Genomic DNA, 25721 nt, shown 5'->3' on the forward strand with positions numbered 1-25721 from the left:
AAGGGAGCCCACCATAACAAAAGTAAATGATGAAGATCGTCTCCTGGAACTGTAGGGGTATGGGCACTAGAGCCAAGGAAGAAGCAATGAAAAGCTTAACAAGATTGGAAGCCCCGATATCCTCCTCATCCAGGAGACCAAAATGGAGGATACAACTTTCCTCCAAGCAAGTAAAAAATTTTGGAATAAAAGCGGAGCGCAAGCTATCTCTGCTCGTGGAGCCTCGGGAGGGCTTGGCTCCCTCTGGAATGCCAACAAGTTCTCAATAATCTCTGAGACTTTGAACACCCACTGGATCTTCTTAAAGATGCAACATCTTGATACCAAAGAGATCATATGTCTTTTCAATGTGTATGTCCCTAACAATGTCGGGGAGAAGAAGATTTGCTGGGACTCCATAAAAAATCTGGCAGATCTAGAGAACCTGGAAAACATCATCATCGCTGGAGATCTCAATCTCACCCTTCTTTCGTTAGAAAAAAGAGGAGGCTGCATAGTAAGGGATTCAGCAAGGGAATGGGTGGAGGATCTCATGCAGGACTGGGACCTGCTAGACATCAAGCCTTCTTTCGGTAAGTACACTTGGTCAAATAAAAGAGTCGGTCCTGGTCATATAGCTACAAGACTAGATAGATTTCTTGTTCAAAGTTCCTTTCTTCTTCTCGATCTAGAGGCTAGAATGCACATCCTCCACAGCAGTGTTTTAGATCACAAGCCCATTAGACTTGAGCTGCTGGCTCTCAAGGATCTGGGCCCTATTCCTTTCAGATTCGATCCTCTATGGATCAAAGAGGCAGATTTCATGCAAAAGGTTAGGGATTGCGGGAAGGAGCCAGTCAAGGGTTCCCCCTGGATTGAGTTCACCAAAGCATGAGTGAATTAACCTGAATGAGAAGGAAGGGAGAATTGGTAATAGTTTTTGAGCCCGGCACATCATGCAGCAGATCAGCCAAGTAGGGGAGGGCGGGTGCAGGTCTCTGAATTCCTCCATGGAAACATTAGCATCAGCTTCTACAAACAACACGCCTTCGCTGGTGCAGTTCACGAGGAGCTTATCGAATGGCACTTCTCTCAATCTTCCGGCAAAAGGATAGTAAAATACCAAAACCTTCACCAGCGCTTCTCTAATAACTTTGGTGGTATCCTCACTTTTTTTCGACGGATTGAAGCGATAGAATTGGACGACGGGAATATGAAATCTGAAAGACAGTTGATCATCTATATTGGAAAGGTATAGCAACCCTTTCGGAGTAGGCAGGGAAGGAACGACGAGGACAGATGGCTTTCTGGTGACCTTGATGTTCAGAGCAACCATGAAAACAAAGGTATCGAGAATCAATGAAAAACTATGACGCAAGCACGCAATCGAAGATCAGCAGAGCAGGATGTAGTGCGTTGCAGACTTGTTTCGAGATGGGGAAGACGACGAAGCGAGCGTTTGGTGAGATATATATAAATTGAAGCCTTTTCTCAGGTGATGTGACCAGTACAACGTGGTCTCATATGTTTATTATTTTGGAACAGGGTTTTTAAAATTGTAATTTAATTATTAATAATTTTATTGATACGATTGTTTTTAATTTTATAATAGAGATTTTAAAATTTCAATTTAAATATTAATATTTATTAAGTAGGGATTTAATTTTTATTAAAGGTTTTAGAATATTTGTAATAATATGGGGTGGATTAGACAATATCTTGGTCTCGGATTTAAAAGAAAATTTCAGAAAAAGAAGTTGGTATGGTGTAATGTACAAATATATCAAGAATGGATCATTCTAAGCCAATAAGGGTAGTAGTCTAAAGGTGCATTGAAGGTATCACGATTGTATCTTTGTTCAAGATGGATTGTCAGAGACTGCATTCATATAAAACTCTACTAGTTGTTGCTTATATTTCGATTCTTTTGATTTCAACAGGTAATAAATCGATCTAAGAACTTCATTATCCATTGAATATATATAGACTTTGTGTTTTGAAGCATCAGTGTCTACATGTTGTGTTAATGTGGGTTTTTGAAATTTGAAGGGTTCTTGCATCCATTAAGGCCAAAAATTGGGTTAATGTGGGTTATGGTTGCATGTTTTTTGGTATTTCACATTACAGGAAAAAATGAGTCGAAGGAATCATCACAACCAAACACTGGAATTGGTGTAAACTATGGAACAAAAAGGAATAAATTTCCATCAACAAAGCAGGTAGCCAAGATGCTTGGAAACGTCATTGTCAATAGAGTCAAGATCTACAACTCATATTCCTCTATACTGTAAGCATTTTCCAACACAGGCATTGCAGTTGTTGTGGGTCTTGAGAATGAGAAAGTCCATAGGATAAGTGAAAGTCCAACTACAAGCTAAGCTTGGGTGGCTTAGAGGATTTCTCCTTATGACCCTTCAACCTTAATATTTATGATAATCGTAGGGAATGAGGTCCTTACAAATAGTTATGGGTCATTAGACTCTGAACTAGTGCTTGCAATACAGAACATTCATTCTAGTTTGGTTTCTTTAGGCTTGGATGACAATATTAAGGTATCTACTCCACACCATATGGCTATCCTTTCAAGTTCCTTTCCTCCTTCGGCCTCCACATTTGCTACTAGTTTGTTACCAACGATGAATCCTCCCCTCCAATTCTTGGATGATATAGGTGTTCTATTCATGTTGAATTCATATCCTTATTTTGCAAAAAAAGACAATCCCAAAGAAGTTTCAATGGACTATGTGATGTTTGGGTAGTCTTTAGTGGTTTCAGATCCAAAAGGGTTCACCTATAACAATATGCTAGATGCTCAAATTCATTCCATTTACTCTATTATGGTTGCTTCGGTTCACAATGACACTATCCCTGTAAATGTCTCTGAGACTGGTTGGCCTTCCAAAGGAGACCCAGATGATATGGGATTGAATCCTAAGAATGCTAGAAATTATAAAACCAAAGTCATCAAACATGTTACTTCCAATGAAGGAACTCCAATGAGGCCTATAGAGTCATAGATACCTTTATTTTTGCACTTTTTAATGAGAACCATAAACTAGGGCCAACCACTGAGAGGAACTTTGGGCTGCTAAACCCGGATGGTTCAAAATTATATGATGTAGATTTGAGTTGTGGTTGGTGTGCATCTCCTCCTCCACCATATTTTCCTCCTGCAAGCCCACCACCTAACATGATTTATTTATTCTCAAGACCACCAAAAGGTTCAAGGGGAGGCCTTGGCAGTGTTTTTTATTGCATTGCCAAACCAAGTTCTGATCCATCTGTTCTTCAAGAGTCTTTTGATTTTTCTTGTGGGATGGGTAGTGAAAATCGTGCTTCAATTCGTCAAGGTGGACCTTAATATAATCCAAATATTGTTCATGCCCGTGCTTCATATACAATGAATAGTTACTATCAGATTCACAGTAGAAACTACTAGAATTGTGATTTCAAAGGCACTAGTATGGTCACATTTACCGATCCAAGTAAGGATTATTCCACTCATTTTATCTTCTAGGGAATGTCTTCCTTTAATTTTTCCCTTTTTTTGGCTACTTGAAAAGTATGATGCATTATTTGTTTTTGTGCCTCATACTTAATATGATTCCATACATTAAATTTCCATATATTGGGAATTGGACATGGAAGTATTCTTCTATATTCTAATTTATGCACTATAATCACCCTCATAATGTATAGTTCAAATTTTTAAACCAAAATCGCCATGAAGATACCAGTGTGCAGGTCACTAAAATTTCAATATAAACTATTAAAATGAGGGCCTGACTGGTTAAATCATGTGTTGTTTTGGTTCAGGCTATGGATCTTGTCACTATCCTCAAGAATGAGCATCCAATAAAATTGGCAAGGTGCTTTCAGTAACTCAATCTCATCCATTCCTCTTGGATATCAAAGATTGTAAAAGCCAATCCTTTTTCTAGAACATTGTACTGATTGTAATACTCATTATCTGAATCAGTTGCTCGTTGTGATGGTGTACTTACAAACGATTTTGGAACCCTGAGGAATTTTAGTAGGTTATCCAAAATGTGATTTAAACTTAATCGTCACATGTACTAATAGAACCATTGGGAGCTTATTCGACATATTTATTTATAGTACCACTTCCTAGATATGAAATTCAGACAACTTATTCTGCTTCTCTAGTGAAGCTTTGTGTTTATGTTTTTCATGTGCTATAGGCTAAGCACAGGCTATCGCAACCCAGTGGATTGGATAATTTTGTATTGTTTTGAACGTATGGAGTAGAATGCTTATATTCAGTGAGGAATGAGAAGGAAATTTTGATGTGGTGTCAACTTTGTATATTTTAGAGGATACATGAATTGATATATATGTGATGTCTGTAATTGCAAGATATATTTATTGTACTGGCTAATGTTTGACACATTCTCCAAATGGGTAGTACTGCCTATATAGAATTGTAACCTTAATATAGATTAGGACTTCCATTTTTATGGGAAACTAAGTATTTAGTTTCACTTGTTAAACATGGCTTATAATTGAACTTCTTGTGTATTATCCGTGTTTTTTATCAAATGAGTGGATCTACCCTGAAACAGTGCTTGAATTCTTCATTGTATTTGTTTGTGGAGATTCTCTTTTATGTAAATTCCAAATGGTTAGTTAAATTTGTTATCAATTTAAACCATCCAATAAAAATTAGTTCATACTAACATGACTTGACTAATATGAAGATATTGAATCAAAACTAGGTTTTTGTGATATGACTTAATTGATATGAATCCAATTCAATGATGGGTGACTTGTTGTGTTGATGAAATCTAGTAGGGATGTCAAATTTAATGGGCCATTGTTGAATCACTGAACAAAACATTATTTCATCAACTTTCTAACTAATGCACAATGATGTAATAATCTGCTTCTTCAATGGGTGGTTGCTTCAAAAATCTTGCTTTGAGTTTTCAATTTGGTTCCTTTGTTGGGGTTTTTCTCTTCAATTTAAGAAGACTATAGTGGAAATTTTTAGGGAACCTATGGGTTTTATGCCATTCCCTTACATCCACAAGAACATATGTTTTAGTTATGCTTTATGTGTTCTACATGCGATTTTGGTTTTGAGGTATGCTACCCATGATATTGTAATGAAATTGGTTCATGTCATTGATTGACAAAGATCATTGTAACATTCAACAAAGTTTTATGGATAGATGACTAGAATTGGACACGACAAATCTTTATATGTATCTAAATTGGGTCATAGTAAAGCATTAATTATATGTTATTATGGAGTTGCTAACTTCCACTTTTTGGTTCATCTTTATTCCTCATGGATGCAATAGGTACATCCCAAAAATGTTCTAACTACCTGCAAGCTACTAGTAGGGCAACAATGGATTTGTTTTTTTTAACTTTACAAAGTGTTTAAACTATATTTGATCGTAAATAATGATTGATACTAAGATGGAGTATGTAATGCGATATTTGCATGTATCATGTGAATGTTAAGCTACTATCTATTTTGGTACTGGTATAAGACATTAGGATTTTGTTTTGTATCGGATGGGCATTTGTACATATCATGTGAATGATTGTAACATATTATCAATATTAAGACAGAGTAATAATCATGATTGAATTATTTTTTCCCTGTTGGGCAAAGGCATTTGTACTATTTAGCAAGATACATGCTAATCTTGATAGCTTATTCTATAGCATCACATATATACAAATGTTGGGATTTATTTACCGAATAAGCTTTTGAATAGGAATTTTGATGTATGTAGCAGCCATGACCATTGAAAAGTCTAAGTATGGTTGTGGGTGGCCTATGATCAGAAAGTGAGGTAGCGAAACATTCATATGGAAAAGCATAAGTACAATAGTATGGATCAACACAGACATCATATAGTGCAGCATATAGTTTCAACGCAAAGGCAATAAGTGCACAATAGTCAAATAATTAGATAACTATTTTATGAAAAGGATTGTTCATCACATAAAAGACACGTGTGCTCTATTTTTTCCATTCGTTTTCACCGTATCTCTTCAATTTTGCATTGTGCATTAGTCTACATTTATCTCTACACCTAGTTTTTGTTGACTTGGGAAAAAAAATTGTCGATGGTTACCTTGCAAATATTGTCTAGAATGCAGTCATTACTATGCCTCTCTATTTTAGTGATGCTTAGTGCTAAGCAACGAAATATGTTGGTAAAATTACAAGATTGGATGTAAAAAGAATTAACAATAAGCCTACTCTAACAACCCTTTCTTATGGCATGAATGAGAAGGAGGGCCTAGTTGCTGTGTTTAATCTTAGTGGGGGTACTTTCGATGTAACAATGCTTGAAATATCCAATGGTGTATTCGAGGCATGTTCCTTCCCTTGAGATGTTATGTTATTTTACATTGATTACTTATTTCTTCTCCTTCTCTGCTTTTTCACACAAATTATTGTAACCTTGCTAGCTTTTTTTTGCAAGTCAAGGCCACAAATGGTGATACTTTTTTGGCGAGTGAGGATTTTGATAATGCTCTCCTTGAGTATTTAGTTGTTGAGTTCAAAAAGACAAAAAATTACTTATTCTAGGATAAGATAGCCTTACAAAGGCTTCAAGAGGCTGCAGAGAAACCGAACGTGGAGTTGTCATATTCTTCTTAGATAGATTAATCTACCATTTATCGTGGAAGATGCATCTAGTATAGAGCATTTGAATGTTACATTAACTCATTTGAAGTTTGAAATCTTAGTAAATCACTTAATCGAGAGAACAAGAATCCCTTCCAAGAGTTGTAAAAAAAAAGCAGGGATTACGACATTGGAATTGGATGAAGTTATTCTTATGGGAGGAATGTACCGGGTGCCAAGGGTTCAAGAGATTGTTGTTCAGATTTTTGGAAATATGCCAAGTAAATGTGTTAATCCAGATGAGGCTATAACAATGGGTGCTGCCATCCAAAGTGGAATTTTGAAGGCTAATGTAAGGGAACTTCTTATACTGGATGTGACTCCACTTTCTCTTAGATTAGAAACACGACGGGGTTTTCACAAGGTTAATAAGCAGAAATATAACAATCCCAATGAATAAGAGTCATATATTATCAACTGATGCAGATGGTCAAACTCAGTAGATAGACCATGATGTTACAAGAATTAAACCCATTCAAGGAGGAGAGTCTTCATCCTTGGGAGGAGGCCCCAAACCTTTAGTTGTGGGCTTAGTATCAGCTATCCATAATTGTCATGTGTGGGTTCATCATGATGGACAGAGCAATAGTAGGAAATTTGTCGAAGTGAGAGACCACTTTAGGGTTCTTGTTGCGGGTCAATGCCTTTGCTTCTCTTGACACTCTCTTACAACTTGACTTCCTTATGTTAATGTTGTTGCTTGAAGGTTGAGAGTGTGTAGTGTGCTAGAGAATATCCTTGAGGTGACACTTTGTTTATTGTGCATTATCTAGTAGTCCATTAACTCATGTAGGTGGATTATTTCCATCTTCCCTTCCACATTTGTGCTCTGATATGAAGATTCAAATGTGCACGAATGAGAGACCCCTCTTGTTAAGTACAATACACTAAAATTCAATTGATACACATATCTTTGTTGTGTTCCAAAGATATAGGATACCAATTCTAATCTAATATTGTGTTGTGTGAAAATATATGGCCCAGGGGAGAGAATCTCCCAATACGGAAATATTTTAGGGAATATTAGATGAGAGCATGGAGGGGCTAACCTTAAAATGAGCATATTTTCAAAACTAGAACAAGTGCTTCAAGGTTTCATTCTTGCAACATAGTGGGCATTTAAGGTGTAGAATTAGTAGGTGTTCAAGCTCATGTTATTCTTCTCGAATTTATTCCTTACGGTGTTTCATTTGTAACATCTGGTGTAATTGTTAGTAATAATATATTTGATTTTAGTGTCACGTCTAGAGACCAAATTGGTGTATGAGAGTCCCTTGTTTGTGGGACAAGGGATGAACCTCCCTTAACTACTAAAGTCTTTGAAGGCATACATACTCTACCCCCCTCTGGTTGTGACCTCTTACTAGGAAACACATGCTCTTAACCATTAGGCCACTCAAGTTGTATAATAATGAAGCTATAATTTAATTAGTTTTATGATTTTTTAATTTTAGCAAGGTGAGATGTGTCATGTAATAAGTTTTTTGTAACCTATTATAGGTTAATGTCTATGGGAATTTACCAACCGGTTAATTTATATGGTTGTGCTAGGTGGAAGGACTTAACCTCCAAGGAATTTTCTAGAATATTAATAACAATATACACAAACCAAATCTTGAGATTTATCTCCAAAATAATTATGTGTTATTTTTTTCCCTTTTAATTAAATTGATTAATTAAAAAATGACATATAAACAAGTGAGTTATGGGTTTTTTGGGGCATTAGTATTAATAAGCCATGGTATTAGCCCATGACATTGTAACAAATCCTATTTAAAATTTAAGAATCTCCATTGCAAACATCAACAACGGAGGAGGTAACTCTAGATATTGCTCTCGAGCAAAAATCATCTTCCACTAGTCTCTATTCTTTTTGTTAGTTGTATTTTTTTCTATCTTGTTATTTTCTATTGATGAAATGTGTTTGGATTATAGACTATAAATTGTTATAGTATTATTTTCTACCTTGAGTTTTTTTTTTTTTCCAAAGGAAAAAACAGTAACTTTTTATTAAAAAGATAATGAAAAGTTACACTTGCATATGCACTGAAACATTCTGTAAGCTGCCATAAGGGCCCGAGTGCTTTTGCACCCAACGCATCGTTAGAAGGCTAACGTGCACAAAGAAAAAGAAAAAAAGAGATGAGAGTAGAGAGAAAGAAAGAGGCAAAAAACTGAATGAGAGTAAAACTCTCACTTCAAGTTTTTCTCCCCTTTTTCTTTTCGACCCTACGCCACTCTCCTTGAGTGGGCTTGATCGAAGCAATGACTATCTGTGTTTCTGCATTCTGTGGACCAGTTTCTTTGTCTGAGTCTGAAGTATCAGAGTGGTGCTGCCGTTTGATGCCTCCCATGCTTGGATCCACTCTTGTCATCTCTGTCTTGTTGTTCAGTGTGGCTCCCTTCTGATTTTCCATTTCTTGAGATGTCTCAGTCTTCTTTGCAGGGGCCTCTTCCACCTCTGCTTCTGATTCTTCTTCCTCTAAGTCTGGGGGTGAAAATTTCCATCCTTTCTTCTGCTTCCCTTTCTGCTTCTTTTTACTGTTTACTTTCTTGTCTTTTGGACATGAGCTTTGCAGGTGTCCTGTCTGTCTACAGAGCCTGCATCTGAAAGCGGTGTTTTCATAGTCTAGTACTTGCAACCAGTTTTGTTGTTTGTAGATCAACCTTATATTGTCCGACAGCCCTTTGCTTAAATCTACTTCCACACAAATACGTGCGAAAGTGTAGATCCTTTCATCAATCCTTTCCAGGTCCGTTTTGATATATTTCCCTAAGCTGTTCCCAATGCCTTCCAAGACTTGTTCATTCCAGAAGTGCAGAGGAAGATTGTATAGTCTGACCCAGACCGGCATTTTGGTGACAGTCATTTTGTTTGGGTCAAAATCTGGAAACCATGGGGTCATAAATAGCCCCGATGTTCCCCAAAACCATGGCCCTGTACTGATGACTGTATCTCTGACCTCCTTGGATGTAAATTTAACTATAAAGAACCCCTTTGAGCATAGGTGAATATCACATTCCATGGTCCAGCTGGTGAAGATCCAATGGAATAGATCCAAAGGTTTAGGCCAAAAGCTGTTGAAGCGGCATATTAGAGCTTGCGTTTCGTAGGAATTTACGAAATCGTCAAGCCCTGAGGAATCTAAATTTAAGGCTGGGGTTTGCTCTGACTGATCTACTATGTATGGCCTGGGTATGTGTCTGCCTTGATCTGAAGAAGACCCTATGTCTCTGCTGCTCTGAAGAATGTTTTTGTAGGATAAACCTCCTTTGGGTTGGTGCTGGGGTGTAGATCTTTTCCCCTTGTCCCCCCTAAGGAGCTTGGTTGTCCCTGAGGCAGAGCCCCTCCTCTGAACTGGGTAACCCATTTCAGCCCAAATCTGTTGTTTCAGCTGCAGGGAGGTGCTTCCTGCATGAACCCATACTAAATGAGTTTTTCCCTAAGGGGTTTGATCAAAATCTGAAAACAAGAATTTTTTACCTGCTCTGGCTGTAAGCAGACCTCCAGATCTGGGCCTGATTTTGTTTGTTTTTCCTTGAACTTGTCTGGATCTGCTAAAGCTCTGCTCGATCTATGATTGGTGCCCTCGATCTGCTGTTTGGGGTCGCGCTGTGCTCGTATATTGGCTAGATCAAGTAGATCCGAGCCGAAACTATACTGTTTGGACCCCTACATTGATGGAGGGATCGGATCTGCTTCATGCAGCCCTCCCCTACCTTTTCTCCGTGCGATTTGGCAGAGCCTGGCCTCTAAAAGCCACCCGGCACGACATCTTGTTTGTTCAAGAGCGTCGTTCATGTCCTCGATCTTCCGCCAGAGGTAGGCCTCTTCGTATATCCATTTAAAAAAGTGTGACTCCGTTGAAACCCTCGCCTCCCGGTCTCGTTGAGAGCATAAATTTTGTTCCCAGTCCAAAATCGCGTGATTCCTTATGACGGATAATCCCACAGCTACATTTCCGCGCTGATCTGGGTGCATTTGAAGCATTTTTCTGCAGGAGGCATGACATTTCTCTGGAGGCGCATGCAAGAAAGGCAGCCTACCAGCATTGGTCGCCGTCGCCCCAATCCCTGGATCGGCTTCGGTCCCTGAGGTGGGCTTGGGAGCCACCGCGGCAATGACAGAAACTCTGCTCGAAAAAACCCTAGCCGTCGCCATCGTCTTCTCTCTGGTTCCTGATAAGTTTCAAATAAATGTTGTCTTGTGTTGATCTTCACGACAGATCTTCTACCTTGAGTTTTATATCTCCTAAATAGTTTATTAATAATAATCTAATTTTAATTTTAAATTAAAAGAAAAAGTTTTGATTTTTCATATGGTAAGCCCCTTGTTACTATGTATATTTTATATACAGTTTAAAATACAAAATACAAAATTAATAATAATGTAGTAGTATTAATTGATTTTTTTTAAATAAAAATACTATAAATTTATTTTGTTTCCCTAATTAAAATTATCTTAATTATTTTCTTTAATATTTTAATATTTAATTTCCATTTTTTTATTTACATTTCTCACATATCACTCAGGTTAAGGAAAAATAATTTTTAATATTTTAATTTTCTATTTTTCATTCCCTTAAAACCAAAAAATAATATTTAGTTTTTTTAGTAATATATATATCTATATATATATATATATATATATATATATATATATATATATATATATATATATATATATATATATATATATATATATATCTATATATATATATATGTATATATATATATATTATTTTTTTATATTTTATATAAGGAATTTAGGACTTTTAGGAGAATATTGAGTATGACAACAAAGACAAAAGCTAAAAAGAGAATAATAAAATTTATCAACACGAACATCATATAGTGCAGCATACAGTTTCAACGCAAAGGCAATAAGTACATAATAGTCAAATAATCAGATAACTATTTTATGAAAAAGATTGTTCATCACATAGAAGACACGTATGTATCAACACAAACATCATATAGTGCACCATACAGTTTCAATGCAAAGGCAATAAGTGCACAATAGTCAAATAACTAAATAACTATTTTATGAAAAGGATTGTTCATCACATAGAAGACACGTGTGCTCTATTTTTTCCATTTGTTTTCACCGTAGCTCTTCAATTTTGCATTGTGCATTAGTCTACATTCATCCCTACACCTAGCCTACATTCATCTCTGCACCTAGTTTTTCTTAGGAAAAAATTGTCGAGGGTTACCTTGGAAATATTGTCTAGAATGTAGTCATTACTATGTCTTTCTATTTTAGTGATGCTTAGTGCTGAGCAAAGAAATATCTTGGTAAAATTACAAGATTGGATGTAAAAAGAATTAGCAATAAGCCTACTCTAACAACCCTTTCTTATGGCATGAATGAGAAGGAGGGCCTAGTTGTTGTGTTGAATCTTAGTGGGAGTACTTTTGATGTAACAATGCTTGAAATATCCAATGGTGTATTCGAGGCATGTTCCTTCCCTTGAGATGTTAAGTTATTTTACCTTCATTATTTATTTCTTCTCATTCTCTACTTTATCACGCAAATTATTGTAACCTTGTTAGATTTTTATTATAGGTAAAGGCCAAAAATGGTGATAATTTTTTGGGGGTGAGGATTTTGATAATGCTCTTCTCCAGTGTTTATTTGTTGAGCTCAAAAAGACAAAAAAAAATGACTTATCCTAGGATAAGCTAGCCTTACAAAGGCGAAGGTGGAGTTGTGGAGTTGATAGATTAATCTACCATTTATCACGAGTATAAAGCATTTGAATGTTACATTAACTCATTTGAAGTTTGAAATCTTAGTAGATCACTTAATTGAGAGAACAAGAATCCCTTCCAAGAGTCGTAAAAAACAAGCATGGATTACCACATTGGAATTGGATGAAGTTATTCTTATGGGAGGGATGTACCCGGTGCCAAGGGTTCAAGAGATTGTTGTTGAGATTTTTGGAAAAACGCCAAGTAAATGTGTTAATCCAGACGAGGCTATAACAATGGGTGCTGCCATCCAAAGTGGAATTTTGCGGGTTAATGTAATGGAACTTCTTTTACTTGATGTAACTCCTGTAAATGTGTAAGAAAACCTGCACAGATGAATCTAGCTAGTAAAGGTTGAACACAGCTTTGCAGAGCAAAAACACTAAAAGAAAATCGAAAGAAGAAAAGAATGATTCAATAGAAAATTATGTTACAATGCTCATGATATAGCATTACTGGGTGAAGATCCCAAGGTAATGACTATAGTGGTGATCAATGAGAAGACTCAACACCTACAACAAGTTCCGGAGATAACTAGTCAGTTGCGGAGTTAAAGAAGGAGCAAATCAAGGAGTAAATCAAGGAGTAAATCATGCAAAAGGAATTTTGCATGCAATCCCATGCTCTAACTAAAAGTCTGCATGTAGATGTGTAATAGTTCCAACATGCAAAAAGAATCTTGCATGCAGTCACATGCTCTAACTAAGAGTCTGCATGTAGGTGTGTAGTAGTTCCAACACCCCCCTGAACACCACTATGGGGAAAAATAGAAAATGGGCCCTGGCAACTAAGGCCAAAGGTCACCCAAAATACAGTGCAACTTGTACTAAACTTGAGGAAAGAGGGAAAACCTCGTGGGAAAAACCCCCCCTCAAAATACAATGTAATCAAAAGAGAAGAGGAAGAAAAATATAGTTGCTAAGCAATCGTGTCCTTCACTCCAAGACGATCACGCAAAGAGCGAAACTTCTGCTCAGTGAATGTCTTGGTGAAGATGTCTGTAGTCTGTTCTGCTGAAGGACAGAACTGCAAATCAATGACCCGATCATGTACTAAGTCTCTGATGTAGTCCATATGGATCTCTATGTGCTTCGTCCGCTGCCGCTGTACTGGATCCCTGCAAAATTTGAGAGTGCTCTGGTTGTCACACCAGATGACAATGGGCTGGTAGAACTGGACGCCCAACTCAGTGAGGAAGTGTTGTAGCCACAGAGCCTGAATGGTGATGTTGACTACTCCTCGGTACTCAGCCTCAGCTGAAGAGAGAGCAATAGCAGCTTGCTTCTTTCTCGACCAACAGATAGGGCCAGATCCTAGACTGAGTGAATATCCGGAGGTGGACTTGCGATCAATGCTGTCTCCCGCCCAATCAGAATCTGTGAAGCCAAGGAGATTCAATGCAGTGCTTGCTGCATAGTGAATCCCGAAGGTGATGGTGCCCTGCACATATCGGAGGATGCGCTTGGCAGCATTCCAGTGTAGCTCATGCGGCTCCTGCATGTATCTGGAAACTGCCCCTACTGCATATGAGTGATCTGGTCTGGAGTGGGTGAGGTACAATAAGCTCCCCACTAGCTATCGGTAGAGAGTGCTGTCAACTAATGGAGTGTCACCTCCATCCTCAAGGCGGACCCCAGACAGAAAAGGAGTCGGTGCTGGCTTGCAGTCAGTCATGCGAAATCTCTTGAGGAGATCCCGTGCATACTTAGCCTGAGAGAGTTTGATGCCTGTGGGATTCTGGCTGATCTCAAGACCAAGAAAGAAGTGTAATGGACCCATGTCCGTCATCAAGAACCTATCATGCAAGGCCCTCTTGACTGTAGCAATGGCTGAAGTCGAGCTGCCAGTGATTAGGAGATCATCTACTTACAAAACTAAGATAAGAAGAGAATCATGTGTCCTAAGCATGTAAACATTCGGATCAGACTTACATCTTTCAAAGTTTTGTGATAAGAGAAAAGAATCCATCTTCGCGTACCAAGCTCTCGGGGCTTGCTTAAGGCCGTAGAGAGATTTCTTCAGTCTGCAGACCAAAGATGAATCCTGAATGAAACCATGTGGCTGCTCCATGTAAATCTCCTCAGATAGGTCTCTGTGAAGAAAAGCATTCTTCACATCCATCTGATGTACTTCCCACCGCTGGGCAGCCGCAATGGCAAGTGTAAGGCATATGGAATCCATCTTTGCTACTGAAGCAAAGGTCTCGTCATAATCAATGCCATGCACTTGTTGGAAGCCTTTGGCTACTAGCCTTGCTTTCCGTCTGGTGATTTGCCCATCTGTAGCACTCTTGGTCCTCTAGACCCATTTGCATCGAACAAGTTTCCTTCCTGAAGGAAGGGGGACCAGATCCCAAGTCTGGTTCTCGAGGAGGGAGTTATACTCCTCTTCCATAGCGGACTCCCAAGATGGATGCCCAGCAGCCTCAGCATAAGACTGTGGATCAGAAGACTGAACCAAATGACAATGCCAGGAGGGCGATGGTTCAGTGGCAGTGAGGACAAGAGGAGGCTCAATAAACTCTGAGCTAGTCCTCTACAGATCAGAATTATCCCCCACAAGACCATTTCTAGCAGCTGGTTGGTCTTGTGCATATATCTCACGTAAGCTCCTTGTTCTCTGATTTATGACAGGGGAATATGATTCACTGCTGGAAGCCCGATCTGGGCTTGGATGTGGATCATCATTTGCATGCACTAGATTTGTATCTGAAGACTCTGTCTTTGCATCTGCATGCTCTTCCTCGGCATCTGCATGATCTGTATCGGCATCTGAATGCACTGAGTCATCATCTCGGACATGAGGTAGATAAAAAGTGTCTGCATACGGCGCTTGAGGTGCATGCGAGAGACTTTCCTGAAATTTGACACTTCGCTCAATGATGAGCTTTTCCGTAGAGGGAATTAGGAGTTGATATCCCTTCACACCATTAGGGTATCCAATAAATATGCACTCAATGCTCTGTGGATCAAGAGCTTTCCTCTTTTCAGAGGGAATCCGGGCCTATGTTCGAGAGCCGAAAACACGGAGGTGAGTGACCTCTGGTTTAGTGCCGCTCCAAGCCTCAAAGGGGGTCTGGTCCTTGACAGACCTATGAGGAGATCTATTCTGGATGTAGTTAGCACAATTAAGTGCTTCGGCCCAAAGCTTATGAGCCAGTGACTTGGCATGCAACATGCAGGAAGCCATCTCTTTGAGAGATCGATTCTTTCTCTCAGCAACTCCGTTCTGCTGCGGAGTGTATGGAACTGTATACTGCAACTGTATGCCGGACTGAAGGCAAAGGTTCTGAAGTGTTGTGTTAACATATTCCCCCCCATTGTCTGTACAGAGGGCTTTGATCTTTCTCTCTGACTGTGTCTCAACTAGTGCTTTGAAATCTTCAAAGTGCTCAAAAACTTCAGATTTGTTCCTGAGAAGATACACCCAAGTATACCGTGAGAAATCATCAATAAATGTAAGCACATACCTTGCTTTGTTGATGGAAGGATGAGGAAAAGGCCCATGAGATCACTATGGATCAGATCTAGAGGAGAGGATGCTCTGTGAGTCTTGCCGGTGTCAAACTTTTCTCTGGGATGTTTGCCAAGAACACACCCTTCACAAACTCCTTTGGAGAAACTGATATTTGGCAAGCCTTCCACCATTTCATTCTTGCTTAGCTGCTGCATATACCTGTAATTTAAGTGACCAAACCTCTCGTGCCAAAGCCTACTACTATCATCAGCATGTGTAAGCAATAAGAAGGATTCAGATTCAATAAATTCAGAGAATGTATACAGTATGGCTCCATTGTTTACCTCACCAATTGCAATTTTGGCATTGCTATGTAGATCATATATGTTCACTGCATCTGGAGTGAATTCCACTCTCTTTTCGGTGCCAGAATGAGTGATTTGATAAACTGAAAGCAGGTTTACCGAAAGTTTTGGAACATGAAGCACATCTTCAAAGCTTCCGTGTAAAAGTTCCACTCTACCTTTTCCGGTGACCTCAATAGGTGAGTCATCTCCCATGAGCAAGGAAAATTTTAAGGATGGAAAATTTTCTTGAAGTTTAAAACATTGGCGAATCTCACTAATCCCTAATATGCAAATTATAAATGTTTATTGATATATTTGTAAAATTATTCAAATTTATAATTATTTTATATATAGTCTCTATATAATGTTGGCGATTTTTAAGGTAAAATAATTGTATATTCTAAAATTTGGGCGAATCGTCTTTTATAAAATTGGAAATTGGCGAATCTTTTTTGTGGAAAAATCATGGAAAATTAGCCCACTGGGCGAACATTAGCCCCTAAAATTTTCCATGCCCATGAGGATGGGAGGTCCTTTGCATGCATCCAAAGAGGAATAGACTTCCTTTGCAGCAGCCATATGATGTGATGCACCAGAATCTATAATCCATGAATCAGGAGAAGAATTAATTGCAACTAAAGCATGAAAATTGTTACCTTTCCCGTGTGGCGGATCCTCAGTTTTCTTCTTGGCGCCCTGAGGCATGTGGTCCCCAAGGTTGTGCTTCTTAAGGATTTTTGCCATTTGGTCAATTTGTTTCTTCATGCAAGAGGATTCTGGATGGAATCCTCTTTGACAGTAGGTGCATCTGTTTCCTTTCTTCCCTTTCTCATTTCTCGAGCCGGAGGAGTCATTGAAGGGCTTGGTGTACCCTTCCTTCTTTGGATGGGAATGTGCTTTTCCTTTGTCTTTTTGCTGCTGATTTTTCTGATTTGAATCAGATCTGTGATTTTTATTGTGGCTGCCATCATGCACAGCAAGTGCATGTGCTTTTGGAGGTTTGATTTTCCCCATGCCAATGAGTTTATCTTGCTCAAAAATAAGAGACTCCATAAATTCTTTGAGAGAAGGCATAGTGTAGGATTTACCTGTTGCGAGCCTTACTGAATGAAATGTAGACACAAAGACGGAGTATTCCGGTCCGAGCTTTGACATAATAGAGAGAACTTGGCGACTCTCCTCCTTGGATTTGTCAATTCCACAACCCTTGAGTTGCAGCAATAAATCATTATATTTGGTGAAGAAGTCTTGAATTCTTTCATAGTTCCGTGGATCCAATGATAGCAGCTCCACTTCGAGCAGATGTCCTTTCATCTCATCCTGTTTCCCATAGAGCTCTTCAACCTTTTTCCAAATCTCATTGGGAGTATTGCAGGCAGATAGATGAAAATCCAACTCTGGAGAGATGCACATGCATATGGATCTGTGGGCCTCATCCATACGGCTAAGGTACTTGGATTTCTCTATGGCTGAAGTGGGTTCCACTTCTGTAGCCATGGTAATCCTGTACAACCCTTTATGACGAAGGTATCGAGCCATTTGGTCCTTCCATTCATGATAGTTGTACGGTGTTAGGATCGATGCTTTGGGAAACTCCATTTTTCTGTCAATCTTCGATCTCCAAGCTGTAATACTTGCAAAATAAAGTACTGGTGCGCCTTTTATCTAGCAACCTATGGGCTCTGATACCATGTAAATGTGTTAGAAAACTTGCACAGATGAATCTAGCTAGTAAAGGTTGAACACAGCTTTGCAGAGCAAAAACACTAAAAGAAAATCGAAAGAAGAAAAGAATGATTCAATAGAAAATTATGTTACAATGCTCATGATATAGCATTACTGGGTGAAGATCCCAAGGTAATGACTATAGTGGTGATTAATGAGAAGACTCAACACCTACAACAAGTTCTGGAGATAACTAGTCAGTTGCGGAGTTAAAGAAGGAGCAAATCAAGGAGTAAATCAAGGAGTAAATCATGCAAAAGGAATTTTGCATGCAATCCCATGCTCTAACTAAAAGTCCACATGTAGATGTGTAGTAGTTCCAACATGCAAAAGGAATCTTGCATGCAGTCACATGCTCTAACTAAGAGTCTGCATGTAGGTGTGTAGTAGTTCCAACAACTCCACTTTCTCTTAGATTAGAAACACGACGGGGTTTTCGCAAGGTTAATAAGAAGAAATATAACAATCTCAATGAATAAGAATCATATATTCTCAACTGATGAAACGAATCCCAATGACCTTTGTACCGTACACAACTCAAGAAGTTGCAGTGTGCCAATTTACTTCACAGAAATACAAGGACACTCTTGCGCAGTATGCCGATTTTATTCACGTAAGAGCAACTTAATATTAGATTTTATTTAATTAACAACAATTTAATATAATTAAGCTTAGAGATTGCTATTTTATAGGGAGGATCGTAGATATGGAGCTGCGTTCTCGATAGCTTCATTGATTTCTGCTTCAAATTTATGCATAGCAGCGGGCGGCAAGCATACTGGAACCACTATGCCTTCCACCCCACTTCTGTTACGATAAGGGACGAGGAAGCTTGTCAAGCTCGCCGCTGCCGCTGGTCCCACTCCACCTTGTGCTGGCCCGCCGTAGGCTCGTCTTCCCCACCCCAAATCCACATCTCCAAACCCGATCTTAGTACAATCTGAGACCGTATAGGTGCCCGCCACTGTGAAGAGAGGGTGCCCTCTCAACTCCATCAAATCTATCACCGATCACATGTACTCGCCATTCACGCTCATTTTCGCTTGGCGGATCAACTACACAGCGAAGGACAACGGTTTGGTTTCCAGCTCTCCTACGGTCGTCTTCGCGCATGACAAAATGATCGCATTGCCGTAGAAGTTTTCGGGAATCGGCGGCTCGAATCTCGCTCGGCCATCCAAAGGGAATATGAACCGAACTTCCTGCTCAGCGGGCAGTTGGAGAGCCCTCGTTCTGGAATGCCACAAACAGGCCGATAGAACTTCAAAGGTCGGGCACTTTCCTTGCCCTACTGCTTGTCTCTTCAGCGACTCGATCTCCTTCGGCCCAAAAAAGAATGAACTCTGCCTCATCTCCTTCACGTTCGCCATCTGCCCGTCTTTGTCTTCGATTTGATCATATTCGTAGTGGGGGAATTTAACTGTGGGATTCGTCCGCGGTCGGAGGATTTCTCTTTCCCAGACTGGACGAACCGAAGGCCTCGCAGCCCCTCTTGCCATTTCGCTGAGATCTTTCAAGAATTGAACGAGGCCAAGCGCGTCGCTCATGGTGTGATTCAAACTAAGGGCGAAAATGAACCCTCCGCATCTCAACCGTGTTACCTGAAATATCGTGATAAGCAACACGTTAAAAAAACATAATTTCGATTGCGTTCATCAAAAAATGAGTTATCAATTAACCTGAATGAGGAGGGGAGAATTGGTAATAGTTTCCGAGCCCGGCACGTCATGCAGCAGATCATCCAAGCAGGGGAAAAGTGGGTGCAGGTCTCCGAATTCCTCCATGGAAACGTCGGCATCAGCTTCCACAAACAGCACGCCTTCGCTGGTGTAGTCCACGAGGAGCTTACCGAAGGGTGCTTCTCTCAATCTTCCGGCTAAAGGATAGTAAAACACCAAAACCTTCGCCAGCGCCTCTCTGATAACTTTGGCGGGATCCTCACCTTTTTTCGACGGATCGAACCGATAGAATTGAAGGACGGGAATATGAAATCTGAGAGACGGTTGATCATCTAGATTGGAAAGGTATAGCAACCCTTTGGGAGTAGGCAGGAGAGGAGCGACAAGGATAGCCGGCTTTCTGGTGATATTCATTTGCAGAGGTGCCATGAAAACAAAGCTGTGGAGAATCAATGAAAGGCTATGAAGCGAGCACGCAATCGAAGATTAGCAGAGCAGGATGCAGTGCGTTGCAGAGGCGAAGATGTTTCGAGATGGAGGAGACGCCGAAGCCTGCGTTTGGTGAGATATATATAAATTGAAGCCGGCCTTTGTCAAGTGATGTGACCAGTATAACGAATACCATCAGCAATGAAAGATTAACCATGAAAGGCCACTTCATATTGGATTTTTAAATTTTAAATTTAATTATTAACAAGGAGCCACTGTTGTGGCACTAGTCCCTGCCGGTTAACAGAACAGTTTGGTGAGTTATTATTATGAGATTTAATTTGCGTTATCATGAGAGCTGGTTTCCATTAGTAGCTTACTTGTATAAAGATTTAATGAATTGGATGGGCAATTGTTGAATGAACTTTTTGACTTTATGCGAAGAGTGAAATATAATGAACTTTGGCTTTGTTAAGTAAGAATTGTCAGAAATGTCATTGAATTGATAAATGCTTGTTACAATTTTATTATATGTCAAATTTTTTGTTTCATATTACAAATCTATCCATCTATTTAAAATAATAATTTAATTTGTATGTTAATCACTTGTTTTATTATTTTCAATTGTAAAGTAATTTTTAAAAGACATTGGTCCTATATTTTCTTATTATGATTAAAATTAATTTTCAAAAGACACTTGCCATATATCTTGTTATAATGTTGAGTTTGTATTTCTTAAAATAAGATTAGTTTTAGATATAATTTTCCAATGTCTCATGATTTAAAAAATGCTTAGATTAATAATTAAAATATAATAAAATTAAATAATAATAAAAATTTTATAACCATGATTTTAAAATATAATAAAATTAAAATATAATAAAATAATAGGAAGGTGTTAAAGCAAGTTATGTATTTTAATAACCATGGTGCAGAAAAGATAGAATTTTCTTATTTTTTTACATTTGAATATTATGGAAATATTGATAAAATGATAATCACCAAATAAACATTATTATGAATATAAATTTGTTAATTAAATTCATGGTGGAGAGTGTTTAATATTTACATAGATTATTCTCGAAGGTCAAAGAAGAACTTAAGCATTCAAAAATTATAGTTATGGAGTCTTGAAGCCATGATTGAAAGATTACATATCTAGTAACATATTTGGACATAAATGATACGATTCATGTTAATCTCAATGATTGAGGAATTATTCCATGGTCAAAAGAACAAAAGATTTATTTATTTAAAAATATTGTTTATCATAATTTTAGTGTGAACTTTAAATTTGTCCAATTACCAATTAGCAAAGAAAAGGACGTAATTTGTTGCAGTTAATTAATAATTTGTTGTGATGCAAAAGGACATGACTTTTGGCCTTTTTAATAGTTTTGTGTTAGTAAATACAGGATCTAAGTACAATAATAAAATAATTTTGATAAGTTTATTTTGTAAATTAAAAATTAAAATAAACAAATTAAAATTAAACAAACATTTAAACTTTATGAGTTGAAATGCATCTAATTTGTAATTAGTAATTTGTTGCATTTAATTAATAATTTGTTGTGATGAAAAAGGACATGACTTTTGGCGTTTTTTATAGTTTTGGGTTAGTAAATATAGCATCTAAGTACAATAATAAAATAATTTTGATAAGTTTATTTTATAAATTAAAAATTAAAATAAACAAATTAAAATTAAAAAAACATTTAAACTTTACGACTTGAGATGCATCTAATTTGTAATTAGTAATTTGTTGCATTTAATTAATGATTTGTTGTGATGCAAAAGGACATGACTTTTGGCCTCTTTTATAGTTTTGGGTTAGTCAATATAGCATCTAAGTACAATAATAAAATAATTTTGATAAGTTTATTTTATAAATTAAAAATTAAAATAAACAAATTAAAATTAAAAAAACATTTAAACTTTACGAGTTGAAATGTAAATTGATCTAATTTGTAATTAGTAATTTGTTGCATTTAATTAATGATTTGTTGTGATGCAAAAGGACATGACTTTTGGCCTCTTTTATAGTTTTGTGTTGGTAAATATAGCATAAGTACAATAATAAAATAATTTTGATAAGTTTATTTTATAAAATAAAAATTAAAATTAAAAAAACATTTAAAGTTTACGAGTTGAAATGTAAATTGATCATGATGTCCAAGAAGAAATCCATTATCTTTTGGTGTTCTATACTCTTGCTTTCTGCAATATCATAGTAATCGAATTAAAAAATATAATTTAAAATTTAAAATGATAAGCTAATACATTGTGCAATGATATATTGAATATATATAAAAATATATTTTTTTTACATACAGAACATTGGTTTTGGAGCGTAAGCAGTGGCAGTAGAATCCAAATTCAGAATATAATGCAATTCATGTTTATCAAAATACATTTACGTCAATACTTCATTCCAAGTCTCCATGTTTCAAGGATCCCATGGAATTTGCAGAAATTTATGCTTCTTTATACGAGCTTAGCTGCTGAATTTTAACAACAGCATTTTGAGACTTTCCTAGAATGGCTGCGACTGTGCGTTCAGATATTACAACTTGAACTGTAGTTTTTGTGATAAGCTGATGAGCTGCTGTGACACTGCCAAAGGTGATATACAATTCCAGGGAAATTAGAAAAGAAATGGTGATCAGAAAAACCCCCCATGATAGCAACAATTGACAAAGTTTTGCAAATTTTGTGTACCTTCCAAATCTGGCAGAACTCCCTTGATGAAGAATTGGCTCCTCAAACTCAGAGAAATTGCCAATATTGTTTATATTGCGATTTGACTGAATTTTGAAACAAAGCATATAGTTAGTACTACAGGGGTTTTATTCTAAGAAATCAAAATGAAAAAGTAGTAACAGAGGAACAATAGAGGAATTGTTGGCAAATGTTGGAAAATGTTGCAGAGAAATCAAGAACTGCATACAAAATGGATGCACTTGAAGTAAATAAAAATGTTTAAACAAAGCCGACCTTTGATGACCATGGGGCTGGTGAAGACTGCATAGTCGGATAGCTTGATGATGAATGGGATTGATCAATAAAGGATCTTCATAGCAAGGTATGAACAATTGAGCTTCAATCACTAGCCATTTAACAGATTGTTATAAGCAAGTGATTATAAGCTAAGTCGAACCAAAGTTTTGGGGTGGAAAGGTTTTGGGGTCTTATTGTGGGTTTCGCATTGCTTTGCAATGTTGACAAGATCTCTTTTGATTTGCAAAAACAAATTATTAGGAAGTGAGTATTGTATATACCTGAATCAACTGATCGGATTCGAAAGCAGACCAAGGAAGGTGTTCTCTTTGTAATATTGTAATATTGGTAGCTGTTGTGTGGCTGATATCAGAAGTCAGTGCAGCAGCCCTGCGAATTAGACAACAGAATTTCAAAATAAGATCAAGCTGCTGAAAGGTAGTTTATCATATGCAATTCTATTACTGATTACAAAACTGTACCTGCGGTCAATCTTCAAAGTCATGCTAACTAGCTGAACATGACAATGCAGAAGGAGACATCAAAACTGTGAGGTTACAAAGTCATAATACTTGTATTGCAGTAAGAGCATAATATGAAGAAACATATTCATATTACTTTTGCATTTGTTGTAGACGTGAAGGTCAGCATGTTCCTGCATTTTGTAATTTGCATAACAAACAGTTAGTTAGAATAAAATGATAACATTGTAAACTGAAGAGAGGACATATTTGAAACAAAACATCTTAAGGAGTTATGTGAACTAAAGCTTCTTGTGCAATCCTTATATCATGTACAATGTGTCAAAAGCTTGTTTAACATTAAAAACAGTATTTGATTGACTAAAGCTGTATAAGAGTAAAACAGATCTGTAACATGACTTGTTGCAGTTTTCCAATGTTGATGAGATCTCTTTTAATTTGCAAAAACAATTTATTAGAAACTGAGTATTGTATATACCTGAACCAATTGATCAGTTTCGAAAGCAGACCGAGAAAGGTCTTCTGCTGCTAATATTGTAATATTGGCAGCTGTTGTGTGCATGATTTTAGAAGTCACTGCAGCAGCACTGCTAATTAGATAACAAAATTTCAAAATAAGATCAAGCTGTTCAAAGGTAGTTTATCATATGCAATCCTATTACTGGTTGCAGATCTGTATGTGTCATCAAACTTCAGATTCAGGCTAACTAGGTAATGCCTTTTAACGAGATCTAATAGGAACATTGGCTCAAAATATTCCAGAGTGCTGAGGACAGCATGTACTGTGCTGGTCTTATTGGCGGACAACTGTCCCTCCTCGAAATGCTGGAAAGTTACTCGGCTTGGGTTTTACCTTGTTTGCGCCCTTTGGGTTATTATTGTTACTTGGTTGTTTAGCTTTGCAGTCTCTGCGATTTTTCCTTTGTGTTTGTTGTATTGTCTGCGGTGAAAGCAGAATGCGGTTAACTGTATAGCAAACATTTGGTTGCGGTTCTATTGTTGCTGGGTTAACTGTATAGCAAACGTTTGGTTGCAGTTCTGTTGTTCCAGGTCTGGCTTGTATGCCTCGACTGTCTGGTGTCGCTTTGTTAAGTTCGGCTACTGTATTGTTTTATGTTGTTTAGGCCAAAAATACAAATAAGACTGGAACTGATATCTAATGGTTGAGTAATGCAAACATTGCACGTTCACCTGAAATAGAGAGCAGTGCCCGTTTTTATTGCATAGGACTTCGATATCCTGGTGAGCAAGTATGCATTCCAATAGATTTCCATGCATCCCAGTTGAGAATTTATGTTGTTTAGGCCAAAAATACAGATAAGACTGGAACTGATATCTAATGGTTGAGTAATGCAAACATTGCACATTCACCTGAAATGGAGAGATACATACTATGAATCTTAGTAGTTTTATGTATAATGTTATCTACAAATTTCTAGTGGGAGACAGCGACAACTGCAGAGCCAAACACTGACCTTCGGGTTAAATCTATCTCCCTAATTCATTGATTTTTTTTTATAAAAAGAAGAGTATTATTCAACATTGCTGTGAAAATTTATATTATTCATTACTTCTGTGTGAAAGATAAAAATAATTGATCCAAAGAACAATACCTGCTCTGGAGCATGTTTACTAACTCGATGCATTTTCCCCTCATTGTCAATATAAGTGAGAGCTGTCCTCTTGTCAGTTGGATTGAAAGGAAGAAAATGGAGGTCTGGAATGGTTGCCTGTGTCTTTTAGATGCATGGATGTTAAAAGGCACAACAAAAGATACAAATCAGTAAAATAAGCATAGCCCTGCTTATTGACTAAAAATTAATATGATGACATAAAAAAAATACTTGCCTCCTTAGGATCTGTAAGCATCCCAATAGTTGCTGGATCAATGGCATCTTGATTCTCTGTTCTGGATGCTCTTGCAACCAGCAAGACAACAGCATCCTTGTCATATCCTTTTGTGAAAACCTATTCATGAGAACAATTAGTAATTGATAATTGTTGGAAGGAAGCTAACAGTACTGGATCATTGAATATTACCACGAACCCTAACTAGCCAATTTGGTACAACTGCAGTATCGGCAAAAATTATGTATTTATGAAATAAGAGAAAGGACAAAAAGAAGAATCAGAAGTCCAGAATAAATACCAACCTTTTGGAAGTGGGCAACTTGGTTTGTACTGTTGACAATATGTGCTG

The 25721-nt window shown here is 37.5% G+C and overlaps 1 protein-coding gene and 1 pseudogene across 1 annotated transcript; one reads left to right on the top strand and one right to left on the bottom strand.

The window, feature by feature from the left end:
• Positions 1–1338: 1338 nt before the first annotated feature.
• On the top strand, positions 1339–3827 carry LOC149253983 (glucan endo-1,3-beta-glucosidase 14 pseudogene; annotated as a pseudogene).
• Positions 3828–18989: 15162 nt separating this feature from the next.
• Positions 18990–20042, bottom strand: LOC149253984 (benzyl alcohol O-benzoyltransferase-like). Its single transcript, XM_089454647.1, has 2 exons — positions 19614–20042; positions 18990–19535 (listed from the first exon to the last, which is right to left on the bottom strand). The coding sequence occupies exons 1-2, from the start codon at positions 20040–20042 to the stop codon at positions 18990–18992; spliced, it is 975 nt and encodes a 324-aa protein (XP_089310773.1).
• Positions 20043–25721: the final 5679 nt, after the last annotated feature.

This window comes from Pinus tabuliformis, chromosome 7 (assembly GCF_031772625.1).
Source record: "Pinus tabuliformis cultivar Carrire ecotype Pingquan chromosome 7, CPIR1, whole genome shotgun sequence".
NCBI classification, from domain to species: domain Eukaryota; kingdom Viridiplantae; phylum Streptophyta; class Pinopsida; order Pinales; family Pinaceae; genus Pinus; species Pinus tabuliformis.